Below are 23,174 nucleotides of genomic sequence, written 5' to 3' on the forward strand. Positions count from 1 at the left end.
GTGAGTCCGCCCAGGTGGGGTCCTGGGGAAGCCAAAGGGTCTTGCACTCCCGCTTCGCAGTCAGACGTGACTCTTAGCCAGCCAGTAAAACAGAGGTTTATTAGATGACAGGAACATGGTCTCAAACAGAGCTTGTAGGTACAGAGAATGGGACCTCTCAACCTGTTCCATTCTGGGGCCCAGCGAGCCAGACAGCCTCGTCTGCTCTCACTTTCGATCCCCAGCCAGCTCCCAGCTGAAACCCCCTCCAGCCCCTCCTTCTCTGCTGAGTTCCTTTCCTGGGCCAGGAGGTCACCTGACTTCCTTGTTCTCCCACACCTTTAGCATCCCCTTGCGGGGGGGAAGGGCTCGGGCCATTAGTTGCCAGGAGACAGGGTGTCGGCCAGAAACTGAGGCACCCACACAGTATTCAGAGGAAATGTTAAGAACAGTCCCGCTTTGTCAGAGCCCAATCCTCCAGTTTGTCTAGGTCACTCTGGACCCTATTCCTACATTCCAGCTTACCTACTTCCACCCCCAGCTTAGTTCATCCATGAACTTGCTAGGGGTGCAGACCTCATCCCTCTCTTTTTCCATTCTGGAACCCAATCCACTAGGGACCAAAGGACCCAGTCTGAGTCTGTGAAAATGGCTACCTCCTAAATGGTGGGGGTATTTTCCAGTGCTACTGCTATAGCCACAATTTCAGCTGCTTGGGCAGAATATGGTGGACACTGTCCCCTCAGCACCTCGCCCAAAGCAGCAAAGCCCACATGCAGATGGCCATTTTTGTAAAAACAAGAGCCGTCCACAAACCAAATAACATCTGCTATTCCCAGCATCTCACTCAGCATGGCCCCTCCCTTGAAGAGTGACGTCTTCCAAGGCAGTGGTTCAAGAAATGGGCATTCGTGCTCTTCCCCCTCTATCAGGAGGCTGTAAGGTATTGGGAACAGTACTGTTTTTTTTCCATATCTACATTTTTGTTTAACAAAGCCAGGGTCCATTTTGCCATTCGAGGGCTAGATACGTAGCCATTGTTATTTTCCCAGTGAGTACATACTTCACTGGGGAGTGGGTTGTTTTTAGTAACACAGGGGCAAACCCACCAGGTATTCCCAATGCTGTAGTTCCCAAATGAGTGCCAAGACCTCCTTTTCACATGGGGTGAATCCCTTCTCTAGCTCACTCGGGGTCTTGGAGGCAAAAGCTACAGGTCAGAGACCTGTCCCATGGGTCTGGCTTAGCATAGCTCCCATTCCCTTGTCTGTAGTTGCTAGTTGTAATACAAATGCTTCTCCTACCCGGGGATATGATAGGGCTGGGACTTGGGCCAAGGCTTGTTTTAACTGGGCCACGGCTTCCTGCTGCTGTGGGCTCCAGGTCTATTCTGCCCTTTGTTTAACAATTCAAGCAGCGGGGCTGCTTTTTCTGAAAACCCTTCTATAAAATCTCAGGAAAAGTTAACCATGCCCAGGAAGGATCTCAGAGCGGTTACGTCAGTGGGGGCTGGGAGTTTGAGAATCAACTCAACCCTCTGTTGGTCAGGAGAGCTCCCTTCTTGTCCCAGGATTACCCCAAGATAGTGTACCTTCTGAGAGCACAGTTCTTTGGACTTACTTTAAACCCTGTTTCCTGAATCTTTTCCAGCACTCTGTCCAACACCTTTACATTTTCCTCCTGGATCTGTGTACAGACCAGGACATCATGCACATAAGAAATCACACTATCCCTTTTAAGCATTCCCTCCCACATTTTTGCTACATGGCCATGGCAGATAACAGGTGCATTATTCTATGAGGACCTGGGCAAAACACAATTGTTTTTTCCTGAAAGGGTGAAAGCAAATTTATAGTAGCTGTCTCAGTATAAGGGGTAACAAGGAAAGCATTAGCCAAATCTAAAACTGAAAACCACTGGGCCCCTCCTACAATGGAAGCCATTACCTCCTGATATTTAGCCACTATGGGGGCCATAGGTGGAGTCACCCAGTTAAGGGTTTTGCCATCACTCTTAAGGATGGGCCATAGGGCAGCATTATTAGTGCTGGGCTGTTCTACTAAAACTCCTTGACTGAAAAGCCCATCAATTGTTTCCTTTAGGCTGGCTTCTGCTTCTTTTGGATATTGATACTTCTTCTGGGGTGGAGGATCAGGGCCTGTGACTAGGATTTCTGCATCAATTTTACCACATTCTATTTTATTCTTGGCCCACACCTCCCAGTATTTATCTGCAATTGCCAAAAGTGCTGGGGGGCCAAGCAGGTCATTCCAGTACCTGAGATCAGGGCTGGCTCTAGCAATTTCGCCGCCCCAAGCATGGCAGCACGCTGCGGGGGGCGCTCTGCCACTCGCCGGTCCCACGGCTCCGGTGGACCTCCCGCAGGCGTTCCTGCAGAGGGTCCGATGGTCCCGTGGCTCCAGTGGAGCTGCCGCAGGCGTGTCTGCGGGAGGTCCACCGGAGCCGCGGGACCAGCATGTCGTCCCAAGCACGTGGTTGGCACGCTGTGGCCTGGAGTCGGCCCTGCCTGAGATGCCTTAAGGGCTGCTATTCCATAGCTGGATGAAATCTCCACAGGCTCCCATGGGGTGCAAGGAGGCATTTACCACAAAACCCTGTTAGCACAATCAACCAGCACTCAGTTCCCTCAGAGCATCTATTCCTAGAATACCTTCTCTCCCCAAATTCATCAAGCCAAATTGCCCTTGGCTCTTTGTCTCCACACAATATGGGATTTTTTTTTACAGAAGGGCATGATGCTTTGTGCCTCATTAAATCTCTGTAAGGTTTTGACTCCAGTCAGAGGTCCAAACAAATGTATATTTTGGGTACTAATTAGGGAGTAGGTGGCACCTAAGTCCACTAGTAAATTCTGGCCAAAGACCCCTCCTGCAAACTTCTAAACCATGAACCTCCCCCAGTCTTCAATGTTTAAGTGTGCCACAATTGGGGGATTGTGGGGCACTCAACCTCCCTATAGGGCAGCAATCGGCGGTGCACTAGCGGTTTTTCCTCAATGCTCAGCCAGTTCATGTTCTGCCAATTCTGCTAGAAGTTCAGCAGTAGGCAGCCGGTCTATCATTTCCTTTTGCTCGTATTTTAAAAGCCGCTTCCAAATTTCCCCACCACATGGGTCAGGGGTTCTGCCTCGACACCTTATGCGGTCTGTCTCCATTTTCTTTTCCCTGCATGCTACTTGGAGGGGCTATAGCAGCCACCTTATCAGGTTTCCTTTTAGAAGGATGCATATCCTTTTGGACCTCATAGGCCTGCTTTGCTGTATCCTCAATATCTCTTGTCTGAACAGCTGCCAGATCCATACCCACTAAGGCCATACAAATTAAAGGGAGAAATCCTTGGATTAAAGCTTGATTGAAAGGGAGGGCTGCAAAGTCTGGGTTAATGACATTTGTCAGCCCAGAATGTCTCCATGCCAATTTCTTTCTTGCTACATAACTTTCTACTCTCTTCCTGGCCTGTTGCTTCTCCTGGCGAAATATATCTGTGGAGCTTTCTCCCGGGAAGAGGGTGTGTATTACTTCCCTCTGCACATTTATATGCTTCTCTGTATCATTTGCCCCGGGGAGGCCCCATCTAGATATCATAAGGGAGCCCTGAAAAATCCTCCCTGCATATAGCTGCCACCTCAGCTGGAGTGAATCCAGCCATCCCAGATACTCTTACCATACACCGCAAGGCTGTGCTCCTATGGGCCAACTGATTTCCCTACTGCCCTAACGTGGTCAGGGGTAAAGGGTCTAGTCTCCACCCACTCCTCTGTTCCTCCCTGACCTTCCTGAGGTCCCCTTTTTGTGACTATGGGGGCCATTGGAGCAGGCCTTTGCAGCTCTTCCAGTAATTCCCGTAGGGGACTATATGGAGACTGCCTGATGGGATCCAGTGTGAACTCACCAGTGTCCATCAGTTCATAATTGCAATAAGAGGGGGGATAGATTGGGATCCTCCTCTGATTCTGTGTCTTCCTCCCAGCTACAATTCCCTCTGATCACTGCCACAATCCCCCTTTGCTCTCCAAACTGAGCCTTAAGGGCAAAAATCTGTCTCCAGCATTTCCTGTAGTCTCCCTGGGTTCTGCTTTGTGAATCCTTCAAAAGGGCTCTGACTGCAGCTTTGCTCTCTGTGGTCTGTTGTTTCAACTCAGACACTTCCCCCTGCAACTTACTACTGACCCACTCACTGTCACGTACCTGCTTCTGCATTCCTACAATCTGTGCTGCTTGTGTCAGAGACGTAGCTCTGAGAGTATCAGATTCTGCCTTCAAATTAATCACTTCACTTTCCTTTTCAGCTCTGATTCTTTCCAATTCCTGCACCTGGTCTTCTCACTAATCTATCTCCTGATCCAGTGTTGTCACAACCATCCACAACCCATGCAAAGCAGCCTTTTTCTTTACCCTAACATTTGGACCTTCCTGCACTAACCCAGATATCCCATTGTTTGTGGAGCTGCAGCAAGGCTTCGGGGCCATTCAAGGCACCAGGCTTCCAGGGTCCATTACCGCCATACTCTTGTACAAAATCCCAACATTGTGTTCAACTGTTCATTCTTTCCTGTTGTTTCCCTGTCTCTGGACATGATTTCTGCGCTCGAGAAGGCAATCAGCCTGAATTCTGAGTTCCAGTAACAGAATGTATCCATAGATTAACTCATGAACTGCAACACGGGAACTTGTAGGGAATGACTCCACCCCTCCGTCTTTTACCTCCTGTTGCAATGGACAAACTATAAACAGTTTGCACCATCCATCTCCTTCTCTCTGCCTCTCTTCATGGGGCCTCCAAATTTTGTTGCTTGGGGTTCTTTCAACCCAAAGCTCTTGGTAACTTTTACTCTGTGCGAGGAGGTGTGAGGAAATAAATCAGGGGAGACGTGGCCATCTAACCGATAGATGGCTGGCACAAACAGGACAACACAAGAGTGCTTTCACTTAAAGCTAAACTTTACTTAGTCTCAAGTACTTACATATGTCCGTAACTGGTTAGTAAAACACCCCCAACCCTTGATTATTACTAAAGCTGAGTGTGGCTCTCAAGTGACACAGTGGCAGGCATCCGGTGGCTAAATCTTCTGTCTGCCAGTGGGCACCGCAAGATGTATCCAAAGGGAGAGTCCAAAAGAGTCCAAATAGCTCAAAATTTTTCCCCTTATTTATACATTAGTAATAGAATGACATGTCCCTTAAAGAAAACTTGTTAAGTAAGCAGGTTCAATGGTCAAGCAAGAGTTTCCTTCTGATTATTGATTAACCAAATGTGAGTTTTTCCAGAATTTACAGCCTTGGGGCCCCAATAGACATTACTGGGGCACATCCTGCTCGTCTAAAGTGCACATATCAGCAACTTCAACACAATTTTTATCAGGAAGGATGTGGGGTCAAGCTGCTCTTTTTGTGGCTCCCAAAACCCCTTCCCCTCCTGCCTTGGTCAAGCTGCATGGCCACTTTGCAGCCTGGTGACTTGGCTGCCTTTAGCAATAAGCCATAGTGGTTTCAGGCACTTTAGTGGTTTGCCAAAATCTCCCTGATTTGTCAGGGGAGGGATAGCTCAGTGGTTTGAACATTGGCCTGCTAAATCTAGGGTTGTGAGTTCAATCCTCAAGGGGGCCATGTAGGGAGCTGGGGCAAAAATCTGTCTAAGGATTGGTCCTGCTTTGAGCAGGGGGTTGGACTAGATGACCTACTGAGATCCTTGACATTCTATGATTCTTCCATTTTTTAAAAGATGAGCACAATATTTGCCTTTTTCAAATCATCCAGGACCTTCTCCAATCACCACAAGTTTTCAAAGATAATGGTCAGTGTGTAGCCAGTGATGCTCTCAAGAAAGGCCCTTGCAGGCCTCCTGGAAAACCAACTGTCCATTCAAGATTCAAACTCAATTAAAGTAAGTGTGGAAAAGAGGGAGGATGAAATAGTTTCCTCCAGAACTCAAAGCAGAGAGCCCACTCCCCTCCTTTGCTTGCAGAAAAGCACTTTTCTTCAGCTTCCCCTCTTATTCGCTTGGTGCAGCAAGAGACCTCACTCCTGTTTCAAAGTACTTCAACCACTTCATTCACCCATGCATACCTATGGAGTGGTGCACTTTCTGCTCTCCAGTCAGCTCAGCTTCACAGAAGGTATAACTGACCTCCATATTCATACTGCTCTATGTTCAGAACACACTATTGTGTGGACACTAAGCAGAACTGACAAAGTAATAAAGTCTTCCCTATGGCGGCTGGGCTTATGCTGGTTTCTTACACATAACAGCAGCTGAGACTCAGTCTAGTGCAGGATACGTGAGGTGTATAGAGGCAGCAGTTCTACCAGGTAGGCCAAAAGAGAATCTGCTAATCTTGTCTTAGCTGGAAATTGCATATTGTACATCACTTGTGAATGTATATTATATAAATGACTAAAAATATGATTTAATATTTGACTATATAGAACTTAGTAATACATTTTGTTGTTCCCCGTTTCACTATATGTATTTTTACAAGCAAAATCACTGCCATTCCACTTCCTGAAAATGCATTAAGAACATTTATAATGCAAACTGTTACCCATCCAATATTTCAAACAGAAGCCACTGCTTTTTGTTATCTAACTGCATTGAGATGACTTTAAAAATAAAATATCTAGCACTGAATTGCAGATGCCGAATTTTAAATACCCCATTCATTATTATTACTACCACTTGCTTGAATAAAATTCTACTAATACCTTAAATTTGTAGGTAAACAAAGAAATAACATTTCAGCTTACAAATGCCAATGTAAAGCATTTTTAAACTATGCTGTCAGGAAGCAATGAAAATGCATGCTGGTTATTAATAATTATTTGGTAACATCAGTATATAACATTACTTTATATTAAGATTTTTCCTACTCCAGATGTGCACTCTGTATTTTAGAAAAAGAGTGGCTTCTTGGTAGTTACTGTTTGCTCAATTATTTTGTCCGGGAACGGGAAGATGGAGATCAGACGGTAACTGGGGAGAGCATCAGGAGGAATCCAGTGTTGCTTTGCTTGAGGATTGAGTGGATGGTTGTAATTTTCAAGGAGTTTGACAAGTATGCTTTTCTGAAAGAGACATTTCTAATTTACATTAGTAGGGGATGCAGCTGTTCTTCACTGGCTTTCACCATCCAGGAGATGCATGGTCTTTTATAGGTAGTGGCTATAATATTTTTCAGAGCTTCTTGAGCTCTAGAGAGTGTGGTGGAGTCAAAATCTGGGACACGGCAAGCTGGATTGTGCAGGCTGGTCATGAGTGAGACTTTGTAATCTTAAATCCTTTTACATCTAGGAGTGGGTTATTCCTCCCTCTCCTTCTCAAAGTGTTTCACAGAGGGAGATTCCAAGGGATGGACCAGAAAGTATGGGTTGATTAGCTGGCTCTCTCTGTGTACTAGCTCTGCTGGCTGTAATTCTGTTGCATTGATGTTGGAGGAGTAAAAAGGCTGCAAGAGGTTTTTATGCCCTTGGTGGATGGATTTAGATTTTGTGTGTGTATGCACACGCACCACTGTGTACTAGTTGCATCTGCTCGGATTCATTCAAGTGCTCCACTTAGGAAGGAACAATCAGTTTCACACATAACAAATGGAAAGAACTGTCTGGAAGAAGTATGGCAGAAAGAATCTAGGGTCCATAGTGGACCACAAGCTAAATATGAGTCAACAGTGTGATACTGTTGCAAAAAAAAGCAAAGGTGATTCTGGGATGCTATAACAAGTGTGTTGTAAACAAGAACGAGAAGTCATTCTCCACTCTACTCTGCGCTGGTTAGCCTCAACTGGAGTATTGTGTCCAGTTCTGGGCACTGCATTTCAAGAAAAGATGTGAGAGAAATTGAGAGGGTCCAGAGAAGAGCAACACAGAATGATTAAAGGTCTGAGAACATGACCTATGAAGGAAGGCTGAAAGAATTGGGTTTATTTAGTTGTAAAAGAGAAGACTGAGAGGGACATGATAGCAGTTTTCAGGTTCTAAAAGCGTTCATCAGGAGAGCGGAGGAAAAATTGTCACCGAGCCTTCTACTGAGATAGAACAAGAAAGCAATGGGCTTAAATGCAGTAAAGGTGTAGATTTAAGGTTGGCATTAGGAAAACTGCTAACTGTCAGTAGTATACACTGGAATCAATTGCCTCGGGAGGTTGTGAATCTACTTCTGAGATATTTAAGAGTAGGTTAGATAAATGTCTATCAGGGATGGTCTAGACAGTATTTGGTCCTGCCATGAGGGCAGGAGACTGGACTCGATGACCTCTCGAGGTCCCTTCCAGTCCTAGAATCTATAAATCTATGAATCTGTGAACCACAGCGACCTTCTCAATGACTGGTGGAGAACAGTTGGCTTGAGTCCAAAGTGCTGGTGGTAAGGGGCATCATGTGGTTGTACTGAGGTACCAACCTGTCAGCAACTTGGCTTTGTAATTGGGTGTGTGTACTACTGGGATAATACTGCTGTTTATTTTTAAGCATTCTTTCTGGTGTTTATTGATTTACATTTTAGCAGCTGTGCAAAATTATGAATTCTATGTACAATTTCCACAGTTGTGGGAAATTATTGGAGGGATCAGACAAAGTTAAAATGTCTATAACCATTAAAACACAAATTGACAACATTACATGTCAAAATATACAAAGTAAATATCTTTAATCTAACCCTAATAATTTCTCGAGACATTTTTCTTATTTTGTCTATCTGTACATTTTGATTACTATTGATGGAAATATTTTGTCAGTTTGTGTGTATACAGAGAAATAGACATTTGTGATAAAAATCTAATCCTTTCAAGCCTACATATATATCAGCTCCTGGTGAACATATTAACCTAAATTCCTATAAAAGAAACAAATCTACTACACCAAGTTCAACTTAAAAATAATACTAATTGTATATGGTCTTAGCAAAACTGGGTGTGCATTGTGTTACAGCGATGGAAGGAAGGTTAATTTCAATAGTGTTGCTAGCTTGGTTGGAAAGTAGAATTCTCTTATACTGTTGAATTTTATACACCTCTGTGACAGGGCACTATCAGCAGTGCCCTGATCACTGTCAGGCTCAGCTAGAGGCAGTTAATTATGTTGTGGGATTATGAGCACCTGGGTTGTAATCACTGGGCTAGTGAGGTACTTGGGAGGATATGAGCAAGGGGTAGGACAGAAGGGAAGCTCAGAGGGTGAATCTGGGCTGAGGAGTGAAGTGACAAAAAAAAGTTTCTTCTTGCATTACACTGCTACTTTGTAAGAAAAGAATAATGCACTCCTTGGTGAAAGGATAACAATCTGATGTGCATTTGTGAGTGTGAGACCACGTCAGCTGGCCAGGCAGTGGAGTATATCAGGTAGTACATAGGCACCAGGTGACTCAGATTCTATTTTGAAGCAGTCCGCGATCTCTGTCATAAGTTTTAGTCTTTATTCCCCTCATGTAATGGGAATACTTCATTCGCTGTAAATAAATACAGTGTTGACTTAAAAAAACTTCATGGCTATACTGTATAGTTTTATGATTCCCTGTCTCTTCTTATACTAGGAATTTCAATTCAACTCTCAAACTCAGTTCCCCTGTTGGTACCTTTTCACTGCTGACTGATCTGTGTTTCTTCCGTTGATGACACAAATGAGTTATTTAGGTGGCAATTAGAAGTTTTCTTTCTACCAGTTTTCAGACTTACACTTTATCATATAAAAGGAATACTCTGTTTTTCTTCCCTCTCCCCACAGTAAAACGGTGATGCAGGTGTCTTGACATGTGAAGAAAAAAATCCATGCTAGAAGCCTGAAATCAGTTGAACACATTTTTCTGAGTGCTATGAATTATAGAGAGAAGAAATTACAATAAAAATGTAACTGAGGGGTTTAAAATAAGAGGATCGTTCTCATAGATTAGAGTAATGTTGGAAATTTTTCCAAAACATTCTGGATATAAAGCCAAGCTTCCAAGAGATTCTGATTCATTTTTGGAATTTCTGTATTCTTAAATTTGTCAAGTTCTAAATTATTTGCCATATAAGATGTATATTTTTAAATAACAATTGTTTGGAGCGATTTGTTTTAAAGGGTGTGAGGCTGGCACTTTATTGTAGAGTCTCTTTTTCCTGTAAAGGAAAACGCCATCCCTTTTGCTCATCCATCAGGAAGCATATCTGGTTAAAAAGTCCTTCTCACCATAAATAAATTGTGACATAGTTTTAAATAGCTTTCATTTCTTTGCTTTTTCGGACTTTCTTGCTGGCAGTAACCATCATGCTGAAAAGTGAAAAAGTATGGGAAAACAGAGACACTAAACCCGTTTTTATCCTGCTTTAATGATAGTTTTTGAAATTGGAAAGAATCTATTATTAATACTAGTTGCAACTCTACAGTTAAGGCATTTTGCACTTAACTTTGCACTCAGGCAACCTCTTGGTTATGTATAAGAAATGTAGGTTTACCTTCCCAAAAAAGTACTTTGAATTAAAAATGGACCCTTTAAGAAATTTGCTACCATGTTTTAAACTTTTTTTTTTTTTTTTTGTTCTCACATGATGTTAGTAACAACATGCAAACTTCTCATGTAGGTAAGTTTTGAATACATTTGTTCAGGAGATTATGGGTCACTTTTGTCTGACTTTCTTTATAATTGAAAGTTTCTCCTTCAGCACAGACTAGCACATAATCTTTTCCTTCAGAAAGTTACAAAGACTTGCCCTCTTCCAAAATAATTGCATTCTCCCATTACTCTCAGTGGAACTGAGGCTGCCCTTAGCAAAGATGGCTAACTGTCTCAAATTACCACTGAAGGCAGTCTAGCTGTAGGCAGTGGCTGTTTTAAAAGAGTGGGCAGCTTGTGATTTCTGTCCCCTTGAGAATGGTGGGAGATAGTGTCCATTTTGAGAGTGCAATTCTTCATGCATTTATTTAAAAAAGATTTTTTTCTTTTCAGTTATAAAAAATAACAGCACCAGTGATCATACTCCAAAATTCATATGTTCAACAGCTCTCCATTGAACCAGACTTACTTGACAGACAGGGATGGAGGGAAAGGGACACTGTGTGTGTGGGAGGTGCATGTGGGGGACAAGAGAGAGGGGGTGTGCACACATACGCATATTTTGAGAGTTATAGACTCATAAAATATCAGAATTGGAAGGGACCTCAAGAGGTCATCTAGTCCAACCCCCTGCTCAAAGCAGGACCAATCCTCAATGGTTGTAAGGAAGGAGGGAGATGGAAAACTGTTGTTTGCATCCAGTAGCTTGTAGAGGGTGCAGGAGGAATTCATGGAGATGGTTCATCCAGGTTGATGAGAAGGATAGATGAAAGGGGAAAACTTTGCATACACTGGCTGGTTTGTGGTGCTGCAGAGTGCTGTGAAACAGCCAGAGATTATTTGTGAATCTGGCATAAAATTGTGTGTGTGTGTGTGTGTATATATATATATGTATGTTTGTATATAATTTTTGTTTCACATTTTAAATTGACAATACATTAAAAATAACATTAGAAATTTCATATGGTAATATTCACTTTGGATTTCTTGTTTACTGTATGGAATTTTTAACATTTGTTATAAAAACAAATAAGTTCCCAGAAAAGCTATAAGGTAGAAATTAAATTTGAGATATATATCAGTAATTTAAGGATAAAATGCATTACAGGGATATTGTAAACACTGTGAAGGTGACTTTTAGAAAAGTGTGTTTTTAAAAAATATTTTAAATTTAAACTGGGACTACAAATACTAAAATGACTTAATTATAATCATATGGCTATTACATGACATCACTACAGGATAGAGTTAAGATTGTTTAGGTGCTCTAGCTATGTATGGCCTTGCACTTTAATAGGCTTGGATTTCTTTTCAACTTAACTTTAATTCTGATTTTCCTAAGTCTATAAATCTTGGTTTGAGGATAACTGCTCCCCTGTGATGTATTTTACTTTATAATACTGCTAAAAACTCAGAGTACTGGTAGGTAAAGTCCCACAGGATGAAAATCTAAGGGAAAAGGAGTTCAGGAGGGCTTACAATTTGTCAGAAACCATATTAAAGGCAGAGCAGCAAACTACCTCAATATGAAGAAAAGATTTTAAAAAAATATATGAGGCCAGTATATGGCTCCATCAGGAGCTCTTTAGCCACCTGAAAATCAAAAAGGAATCCTTCAAAAACTGGAAACATGGATGAATTTTGAAGGCGTACAAAAGAATAGCACAAGCACGTAGGGACAAAATCACAAAGGCTAATACACAGAATAAGTTGCACATAACAAGGGACACAGAAGGCAAGAAGAGGTTTTATAAATTCGTTAGAAGCAAGAAAAAGATGAAGGGAAGTGTAATGAGGAAGGAGAGCTAAAAACAGATGACATCAAGAAGGCTGAGGAGTTTAATGCCTGTTTTGCTTCGGTCTTCACTAAAAAGGTTAATGGTGACAGATACTTAACACAATTAATATTACAACTGGGGGAAGAACCACAGGCTAAAATAGGGAGAACAAGTTGAAAAATATTTATGTAAGTTAGATATTTTTAAATTAGCTGGGCCTTATGAAATTGCTTCAACTTGTTCCTTAAATACCCTAAACAGCGCTTCTCAAAGCCGGTCCACCGCTTGTTCAAGGAAAGTCCCTGGCGGTCCGGTATGTTTTGTTTTACCTGCCGCATCTGCAGATTTGGCCCATCGCGGCTCCCACTGGCCCCAGTTTGCCTCTCTAGGCCAATGAGGGCTGCAGCCCGTGCTGCTTCCCTCAGCCCGTGCTGCTTCCCACAGCCCCCATTGGCCTGGAGCCGTGAACCTTGGCATGTGGCAGGTAAACAAATCAGCTCGGACCACCAGGGTCTTTCCCTGAACAAAGCGGCAGACCGGCTTGAGAAGCATTGCCCTAGAATGAATCGCGGCACCATTAGTGATTATCTTTGAGAACTTATGTAGGATAGGTGAGGTCCAAGAGGACTGGAGAAGGACAAATATAGTACCTATCTTTAAACAGGAACCGAGAGAACCTGCTGAATTACAGACCAACCTAACTTTGATAACTGGAATGACACTGGAACAAGTTATTTAACAACCAATTTGTAAAAACCTGGAGGACAATAAGGATATAAGGAACAGACAGCATGGATTTGTCAAGAACAAGTCATGCCAAAACAAACAAATTTGTTTCTTTGACAGGGTTATTGGCCTAGTAGATAAGGGGGAAGCTATAGATGTGATATATTTTTATTTTAGTAAGGTTTCTGACACAGTCCCACATGATATTCTTAAAGGGAAATGTGGCCGAGATGAAATTACTATAACCATACTCAGAGTAGTTATCAATGGTTTGCTGTCAAACTGGAAGAACATATCTAGTGGGTCCTGCAGTGGTCTGTCTTGAGTCCAATACTATTCAATATTTTCATTAATGACTTGGACAATGGAGTGGGAAAGAGGGCTTATAAAATTTGCAGATGACACCAAGATGAGAGGGATTGCAAGCACCTTGGAGGACAGGATCAGAGTTCAAAGTCTCCTTGACAAATTAGAGAATTTGTCTGAAATCAACAAGATGAAATTCAATAAAGACAAGTGTAAAATGCTACGCTTAGGAAGGAAAGATCACATGTTCAAAAACAACCTGGGGAATAACTGGCTTGACAGTAGTACTGCTGAAAGGGATTTGGAATTTTGGTGTATCACAGACTGAATATGAGCCAACAGTGCAAGAAAGGGAGAATATAATTCTGGGGTGTTTTAACAGGAGTGTTTTATATAAGACACAGGAGGTATCAGTCTCTACTTGGCACTGGTGAGGCCTCAGCTGAATGCTATGTCCAGTTCTAGTGTCACGTTTTAAGAAATATGTGGACAAATTGGAGAGAGTCCAGAGGAGAGCATCAGAAAATGATAAAAGGTTTAGGAAACCTGATGTATGAGAAAAGATTAAAAAACTGGTCATGTTTAATTTTGAAAAAAGACGACTGCTAAATCTTCAAATACATTAAGGGTTGTTATAAAGAGGATGGTGATTGATTGTTCTCCATGTCACTGAAGGCAGGACAAGAAGTAGTGGGCTTAATTTGCAGTAAGGGAGATTTAGGTTAGGTAGTAAAAAAAGCTTTCCGTCTGGAAGGTTAGTTAAACTCTGAAATTGGCTTCCAAAGGAGATTATGGAATCCCCATCATTGGAGATTATTAAAAACAGGTTCGACAAATGTGTCAGGGATGCTCTGGGTATCTTGGTCCTGCTTCAGTACTGGGGACTATAATTGATGACCTCTGGAGGTCCCTTCCAGCTCTACGTTTCTATGATTCTATGTAGTCTCAGTCTTATCTCCATCTTAATACAGTTTTTATATTGAAATGGAAACACAGAAATAGGAGTGATTGAGGTACACCATATCCAGTTATCTTGGACTGTCAGGAAACCTTTCTTCTGAGATATTTCTATTTGATCCTGGAAGGCGATCCGTATTCATTCCACTAGAAAAGGACAAAGTTCCCACCAATATGCCAGCCAGTCTCTTTAACAGAGACTTCCCAAGATTCCCACTAAAAGAAGGAATCCCACACATTTGGCCAATTTCTATTATTTGTGCTGTCTGTTCTCCTATATTGACAATGGTCCTACACCCTGCTCTTCCCCACTGAGCTGCTTGGAGTTGCTATCTTGATTGTTGTTGTGGTTGGGGTCTGACACTTCCTCCTCTCAGCACCTGATGTGGGCATAGTACATGCTACTTGCAGGAGCAGCGCCAGAATTTCTGGCGCCCTAGGCAGAATTCAGGGGGCGGCATTTTGTGCGCTCCCTACGGGTTGCACGGGAGCTTCTGGTTCCACTCCCATCGCGCCACTGAAGAAGGACCCTCTGCCAAAATGCCGCAGGTGACAGCGGCAGTCATTGAGCTGCTCAATTGCCTGCCGCTGTTTTCCGTGGCATGTTGGCAGAAGGTCCTTCTTCGGCGGCGCGACAGGAGCGAAACTGGAAGCTCCCATGCACTCTGTGGGGAGCGCACAAAATGCCGCCTCCCAAATCCTGATGACCTCGGTGACCTCCTAGGGTCGCCTAATGGAAGCGCCTGCCCTGGCTACTTGTATTTTAACCTGAGCCGCATAGGGGGAGAGTCAGCTCAGAGGGCGACACGAGATTCTGAAGTCCCAGAAATAGATACCAGCTGGGAGATTTAGTCCTTGTTGAGGGGATGGAATGGTCGTGTGGGCAGAAGCCTATTCACAGGCTTCTAATCCTCTAGGCCAGGGATTCTCAAACTTCATTGCACCACAACCCCCTTCTGACAACAAAAATTACTTCACAACCCCTGGAAGGGGGACCAAAGCCTGAGCCCGCCCCTGCCCCGGGGGGGAGGAAGGGGAGGCGGAGAAAGGCAAAGCCTGAGCCCCACTGTTCTGGAGAGGATGCAAAGCTCAAGCTCAAAGGCTTCAGCCGCATGCAGGGGTTCTGCAACCTGAGCCCTGCCACCCAGGGCTAAAGCCCTCTGGCTTTGGCTTTGACCTTGGGCAGTGGGGCTTGGGCTTCAGCCCTGGGCCCCAGCAAGTCTAAGTCAGCCCTGTTGACCACATTCAAATGTCCCCATTTTGGGTCCCCACCCACAGGTTGAGAACCGCTGCTCTAGGCAACCGAATTTCTGGATACTTATCAAACTAATCAAAAACTAAGCTTTTGAAGTTCTCCCATCACTAGTGTTTTTTTGTGGTTGTCTTCCCCCCCACACACACTAGTGTTTTTTTGCAGTGCTGAGGCTGCTTTTTGGCCAGATCCTGCAAACGCTTGTATGAGTAACTTTGTTCACTTGAGCAATCCATGAACTTCAGTGTGACTACGTTTGTGTTTGTAGCATGGGGGCCTTTCTGTATCTTTGCATCATTGTGACAAACATCAGTGCATAATGATGCAATATCACAATCCCAATAAAATTTGCTTATGTCTCCTGGTTGGGGACATGTAAAATTGATGAATAGAATATTTAGCCCCTGTGCAATTCCCTTCATAACCATACACATCTCCTTCCCACCTCCCTTGGAAATCTGAATCTCTATTAATATTGTAATTACTCCTGCTGCTGGTGCACTGATATGCCAGACCTTTACTCTAAAGTACTATTTGGGCAGTTGGGGAGGGCAGTCCACTAGAGAATTAGGGCTCCTCAAGCTTAATGCCTGGGAGGTACCCTCTCCATACTCTTTGCTAAACGCGAATAGGATACTGCAGATTTCCAGGCCAGCATCAGTACTTGGTACGTCTTATTGAACTGTCTCTGCACCGGTTCCCTGCCCAGTTTCTGCTGCTTTCCTACAAGCTTTACACAGAGCTGACTCCGGTGGTAACATCTACCAGGCATAGCCTGTTCCATGTGTGGTTCCCCCAGCGCCAGCTCTGCATGTGGTTCCCCATCAGGTTTCCCTGCTGCTCCTAGTTTGCCACATGGACTTGGTTTTCTCAGAGCAAGGTTACTTCCTGGATCAAGGTCTTTCGGACTTTTCTCCCTATTGCCAAGGGGAAGGCGCCTTGTCCACATGTACACCCTGCAGAGTCATAGCATTTGTCACAATATTCATTTAAACCATTCGTGTTTTAACATGCAAGTGAGCGGTATTAGGTTACAGGGGGCAGTGTGATGCATCTGTTAAGGGTGATTCTGTTACTGTTGAGGAGTTTAAATGGTCAGGAGGAAAAGGTTCTGTGATGAGGAGCAGGTCACAGAGGCACGGTGTCTTTTAGGTGGAGGAGTCTGGTGGCTGCAGACAGTATGTGCAGTGCTATTTTAGCCCCATCATAAGCTAGAGCCTTAAGACCTAGCAGCTCAAGTGTTTACAGAACTTGCCTGGCTGTTGGGATACAAAGGACAAGATGGTTTAGGACAAAATTTTGTGACCATTGATGGCTTGAGACCCCAGTTAAGCAGATTTACTTGATGATTTTTAAACCATTGTATAAATCGGAGGAAGACTAAAGACCGTCATTTTCAAATTTAGAAGCTTAAAAGCAGTTATTTAAGTCCACACCTAGACACCTCACTAAATGGTCTGACCTCAAAGATGTTCAGGTGCTTACAGCTCCTGTTGAGTTTGATGGGGGTTGTTGGCATTCATCACATTTTGAAAAAAATCAGGCCTTTTACTTAGGTCTGTGTGTGTATTGTAGTTGTTGTAGCTAGCGCCCTCAACCATGACTGGGGCCCCATTGGGCTAGGCACAGTGCATACGCAGCCTGAGACAGCCTCTGCCCTGAAAACCTTACAGTCTAAATAGACAAAGCAAACAAACATTGGAAGAGGGGAAGCATTATTGTCCTCATTTTCCAGATGAGGAAGTGCAGAAATTGTGATGTGTCCAAAGTTCATAGGAAATCTTTGGCATAGGTGGGAATTGAACCTCATTTTCCTGAATTCCAGATCCCCTTCCTTAACCACAGAAACATAGTTCCTCCCAAAATAGTCCCCACTGAATATAATGGCCTAATTTTAGGGATTCAATTTAGTAAACTTTTGTCATAAATAGATAGCTAAGGGTTAATGTTTCGATTTGAACCTTAGCGTTCATAGCCTGAGACGCTAGTATGAACCCCTCTAAGCTTAATTACCAGCTTAGATTTTATCTCGCTGCCACCATCCAAAAATTCCAGGGTTTTGGCTCCCTCTGGTCTCCCCAAAACCTTCCCTGGGGAACCCCAAGACTCAGAAGCCCTGAGTCTTACCACAAAGGGAAATAACCCACTTCCCTTCCCCCTCTCTCTCCCACCCAGAATTTCCTCTCTGGGCTAACCTGGAGAGTACTGATGCAACCTCTTTACATCCACAATACCAAGAAGCATTGTCTCCTTCTTCCACAAAGAGACACCAAATACCGGAAACAGAAAAAGAATCTATCTCTCTTCCCGTTTGTCTCTCCCTCCCACAAATTCCTGGTGTTGCAGAGATTCACCCTCCGTTAGATCTGACAGAAGAGAATTTCCTCCCCTTCGTTCCTTAGCTACCCAGAGAGAGAAAACTCAACCAAGTCTTAGAAAGAAAAACTTTATATAAAAAAAAAGAAAAAGACATAAAAATATGATCTCTGCATTAAGGTTGACAATAATACAGGGTTCAATTGCTTTTAAAAGAAAATATGAATAAACAGCCTTATTCAAAAAGAATACACAATTTAAACATTCAGCAAAATACCACACATGTAATACAAAAAAAACAATAACAGCCTATTATTTTTCTACTCTTTGTACTTACAACTGGGAAACTGTGAAGATTAGAAGCTTGAATAGAAAAAGATCCCCTCTCATAGCTGAGAGCCAGACAAAGACACAGACACAAACATTCCCTCCCTCAGCTTTGAAAAATCCGGTTTCCTGATTGGTCCTCTGGTCAGGTGTTTGGTTCCCTTTGTTAACCCTTTACAGGTAAAAGAAACATTAACCCTTAGCTATCTATTTATGACAACTTTGCCTTTAGATTTCATTCAGTTTCTGAAATTGGGCTTTCATATCATTTGTGAGAAAGGGGGCTGATCCTGCAGAGTGGTGGACACCTTCAACTTGTAATAACTTGTTGGCACCTTGCAGTACTGGGTTAAAAATCATAATTATTTGAGCTGGAAGATAGTTTAGAACTGCAAATTAAAACTCCAAACTTATTTTCAGATACATTTAATTCTATGTATTATGAGTGGTGTTTCTTTTCTGATTAATTTTGAAGAAATATGTAAATTTTTGCTTTCAAAGAATTACTGTTAATGTCAAATAATCTGTATATATTTTGCTCCATTTAGTTATGCATTATATTTGTGTTAAAAAGTGATGATTTTTTATTTTTATAATAATAAAGATTGCATTTGAAATATAATTACATACGACACAGAGTTCCCCTATTAACACTATAGTTTTCTTCTTCTTCTTCTTCTTCTTTTCTTTTACTGTAGGCTGGAGGAAGAAAAAAATATTTTGTCAGAATTGCAAGAAGATTTAAATGAGTTCATTTTATGGTTAGAGGAAGTAGACAGCATTGTTGGTATTCCTCTTGAACTGGGAAATGAGCAACAGTTAAAAGACTCTCTTGAAAAAGTGAAGGTAACATAAATTCTTATATTTAATGTCTTCTTAGTTTGTCATATCTGCATAAACAAATTGAATTGTTGTTCTTAATCCAGATTGATTTCTGTCAAACACTTAATCACTCTTATTCCACAGTTTACTAGATAATCCAAAAAATAGGAACTCCTGTGTTTTAAAGCCCAGATACCAGAAGATATTGCCTGCATTAAAACTAGAGTAGAAAAAGTAATTGAAAATATAGAGTTTTAAAACACACTTTTTTTCATTCCTAACTAGCCTGTGTTTATCAGGAAATGAGACAGAGAAGAAAACCTAATGCTTAATATTCAGCTCTTTAATTTAATTAAGAAATGTCCCCTTTCTTGGCTGAACCATTTTAGCAGCAAGATATTTCCTTGTGAAGGGCTGAAGGAAGTCCCCAAAAGGGTGTTTAAAAATATAAAATAATAAAAAACCCAAAGTGGGCAATTTTAATAAGAAAAATTAAGTTTAAATGAAAGGTCATGGAGGCCCCAGAGATTCCAGGTGCCAGCAGAATATGTGAAGACTGCCTCCCTGTTATCGCCAGGCATAGCAAATGTGAGAACCTCCAGGCTTCCCAAACACTCCTGTAATTCTGTTATCATATATGTCTAGTCACCTGTTGAGATCTGAATTAGTTAATGACCTATTGAGTCCTAATTATGATCTTACAGCAATGTAAACAGAGCAGGCTGTAACTGCCCTTCATTTGTACAGTTTGTTTCTCACCTATTTTTATTTGAACTGCTTGATCTGTTCAGCTTTTAAAACTAAACCATCCTCAGTAACTACAATTTTAAAACAAGTTTGGTTGTAAAGCACCCTGAAACTGTTGGGGGAGGGAGGCTGTTTCATATGTGACTTATTTTTTTTGCTGCAAGAAGTTAGAGTTTATCTTTACTTCGCTGACTGAGCTCCAGCTACTTTCTGTATATTTTAAACCGTCTATGTGACCTCTCCTTCTAAAACACTTCTACTGCCCTTTTAGTCCACAGAGATTGCAGTCTTCCTCTTCCCAATGAAAAGTATCCTTTCATTATTTGACACATAATGTAATATTAGCCTTCCTATGACCATTCCTATAAACCAGATTGTCTTACTGGTATCTGTGGAGGATGCATGTAGGGCTAAATGGACTTCATCCTGACTGACTGAATGTTAGTGAGTCAGAGGAACAATTTTGAAGAGGCTTTTCATGTCTTTCATCTGCCTTTGTTTAAGTTATCCCTTCTAGATCCAGATATACTTCCAGCACTCACAAACCTAGTTCTTAACCCTGTGAGTCAGTAATATCAGAAATGTGATAAATGCTGCACAAAGCAAAGAAAATATTATTTGTGCAGCATTTATTTATTTATCTGTACGGAGCATTAAATGTCCATGGCACTTTAAACAATCTCTGTCCTCTGGAGCTTACAATCTAAATGAAATGCTACTTACATTAGAAAGTGGTGTTTTTTTGTTTGTTTTGTTTTGTTTTGTTTTTTGCTGGCAGCTCCTCTGAGCTTTCATACATATGTATAGAGCTTTGGAGGTCTCTGACCCAAATGTACTAATGTCAGTAGCTGGTAGCTGCATTTTGGATAGCAGGTGAGGGAGAAAAGCGCATATATGGATGAAGATTCTCTCTTCTCAATATGTATTAATATGGGCAGGAGAGAAGTATGTTAATGTGGGAGGGAACCCCTCCCCCAGTAACTCCTAAAGGATGGGTGATCCAAAGTCGAACCTACTGGTGATGATATTTTTTTCCTTAATAGTTCAGGCATTTAAGCCATGCTGTGAGCCATGTCTTTTCTTTCTGATCCACCCAAAGGACGTTACTCCAAACCCACTGATATAGTAACTATTAAAGATTCTCTTGTGGCCCATGTCAAATTTTGATCATTTTTTAAAATGATGGCTGCGGAAGCTTGCACTTTCTATTATATAACTCTTTGGTTACTTGATATGTTAAGTTATATTAACACTATAAATTTGCAGTAATTGTATACAGGAAGGGGAATGGATTCAGATTATGGAGACACGATAGGTTGGACAATCCTAAACATTATCAGTAGCCCTCTGATTTGCAGTGTTTATGAATATATTATGAACATTATTGCTTACGGGGTTGGACTAGAGTGCTTAGCACTGTGCAGAACATGGAAGAGACATGGAACCTGCTCTAAAGGGCTTACAGTTCACACAAACAAAAGGCAGCAATTAGTAAAGGTGACCAGAAGGAAAAGATTAATCACGCAGCAGAGATGAACTTTTATTTTATTTCCCTCCGGGAAGCTTGTTTTCCCTCCATTTTGGTCTCCTCAGAGAGCCACTCTTTCCTCACTACAAGTCTGCCTAATAGAGTCAGCATTTGCTGTTTTTCTGAGCCTTTTTAACTCAGAAAGCCATGGCTATTTTGTGCTGAATTGAGCCCTGAGCCTGGTCTCTGCAGCTGATAGACTAATCAATAGCAGTGAAGATAAGGGAGTTGATAATTCTACCACAGCTCATTTTCAATGTTGTATTTGTCTGTTCCAGTTAAGAGTGGAAGAGCTACCTCCACACAAGGGAATATTGGAACGATTAACTGAAACTGGAGGAACAGCACTTGGAAGTACATCACTGAACCCAGAAGAAAAACATAAGCTTGAAAATAGGCTCAAGGAGGCTAACCATCGCTGGATAAAGGTTAGACATATTAGCAATGATATTATGACATATAATTCTAATCTGTTAGAAGTATTTATACATTCTGCCATGTGTATGTTTTTTCTCTGAATGAACATGAAGGTTAATCTGTACCTGTTATCAAATAAGAAGAAAAAAAAGCAGCAAACAAGAATTGTAGCTGTGATTTTGGGTGACTTAATAACAGTGGTATGGTCAAGATTCTTTTTTTAAATGGGTGCCTAAAGTTAGTTTTCTGCAGCCATGTATAGGCACTGAAGTAAGTGGTATTCTGTTAAAAAATGCTGATAAGAGGGGAGTGATTTATTCTCCAATCCTGGCTGTTTTGTGGCTGCTACTGCTGCTCTGAGGCTAGAGTAGCTTCTTTAGCATTTATGGCACTGCTCCATGGGGAACATTTGTGGAACCACTGGCCACACTTCAGCTCTTTTCCCACTCCAAACCCTTAAAATTATACAGGCAGCCTCTGTGGCACTGGGTTCTGCATCATGCAGACCTTGCACACTTCCTCAGATCATGTCTCCTGTGCAATGGCATTGTACTTATTCTGCTACCTTAGATTTCTGTGCCTGTGGAGAGGGCTAGGGAAAGGTTTTGCTGGTTTTTATTTGAATATATATATATTGCTATGCTGAAAAGTGTTAATGTTGGCCGTCAGTCACAGATTAAAGAAGAAATTGCTGAGTATTCCAAGTACCCCTCATTCAGGCTAAATGAGGTAGCAATTAAATACCCGTTTATTTATTAGTAGCAGAAACAATGGAAGCCATCACCCAAGGCACAGAGCAGCATGGCAAGGCTTGAGTAGAAGCTGAATCGTGTGGGCCAAGGAACTTTCCTGGAGTAGGATTGCATACTCAAGATCTGGGGAATTGATTTGGTTGCAAATGCATATATGTATGAAAAGAACCTGAAATCAGGGGGAAATCCAGCAGATAGTGGAAGAATCAGTGATGTATGCCTCTAGGAGAAAGCCAAAAAAGCTTCTTTTGGGTAGAGTTCTTAATGAGAAGTTAGACTTGAATTTTTGAAAAAGAGAACATTTCCTGTTTGTTTCTACTGTGTTCACAGAATCAGGACTTTCTATCTATGGTACTTATATGGCCCCCATCACTGTGGTATCTGAATGCCTCACAGACTTTGATGTGTATTTAGCCTTACTGAGAGGTAGGGAAGTTTTATTATCCATTTCATAGCTGGGGAACTGAGGCACAGAGAAGCCGAGTGACTTGCCCAAGGTCACACAAGGAGTTGGAGAGCAGAGTCTTCTGAGTATGAGGCTAGTGCCCTAACCACTGCATCATCCTCTTCTGGACATGCCTTTGTGTACATTCTTTGTAGATAATCAGGATTACACCAAAGAACCATTTGATTCATATAATCAGTTTTGCCTCCTAACAGAAAAACCTTTCAAGGCCTTGAACATTGTCTAACTGCTCAGGTTGAAAGAAGAAACAATATTGACC

At 42.1% G+C, this 23,174-nt stretch overlaps 1 protein-coding gene across 9 annotated transcripts in view; it reads left to right on the forward strand.

Annotated features, from left to right (window-relative positions):
- Positions 1 to 23,174, forward strand: part of LOC116825693 (dystrophin) — a 1,328,444-nt gene that overhangs the window by 621,756 nt on the left and 683,514 nt on the right. For all 9 annotated transcript variants that reach the window (XM_075059803.1, XM_075059815.1, XM_075059808.1 and 6 more), the window contains 2 exons: positions 18,882 to 19,029; positions 21,559 to 21,708. In XM_075059803.1, coding sequence (XP_074915904.1) covers positions 18,882 to 19,029; positions 21,559 to 21,708 — 298 coding nt within the window. The remainder of the gene's footprint in view (positions 1 to 18,881; positions 19,030 to 21,558; positions 21,709 to 23,174) is intronic.

This window comes from Chelonoidis abingdonii, chromosome 1 (assembly GCF_003597395.2).
Source record: "Chelonoidis abingdonii isolate Lonesome George chromosome 1, CheloAbing_2.0, whole genome shotgun sequence".
Lineage (NCBI taxonomy): Eukaryota > Metazoa > Chordata > Testudines > Testudinidae > Chelonoidis > Chelonoidis abingdonii.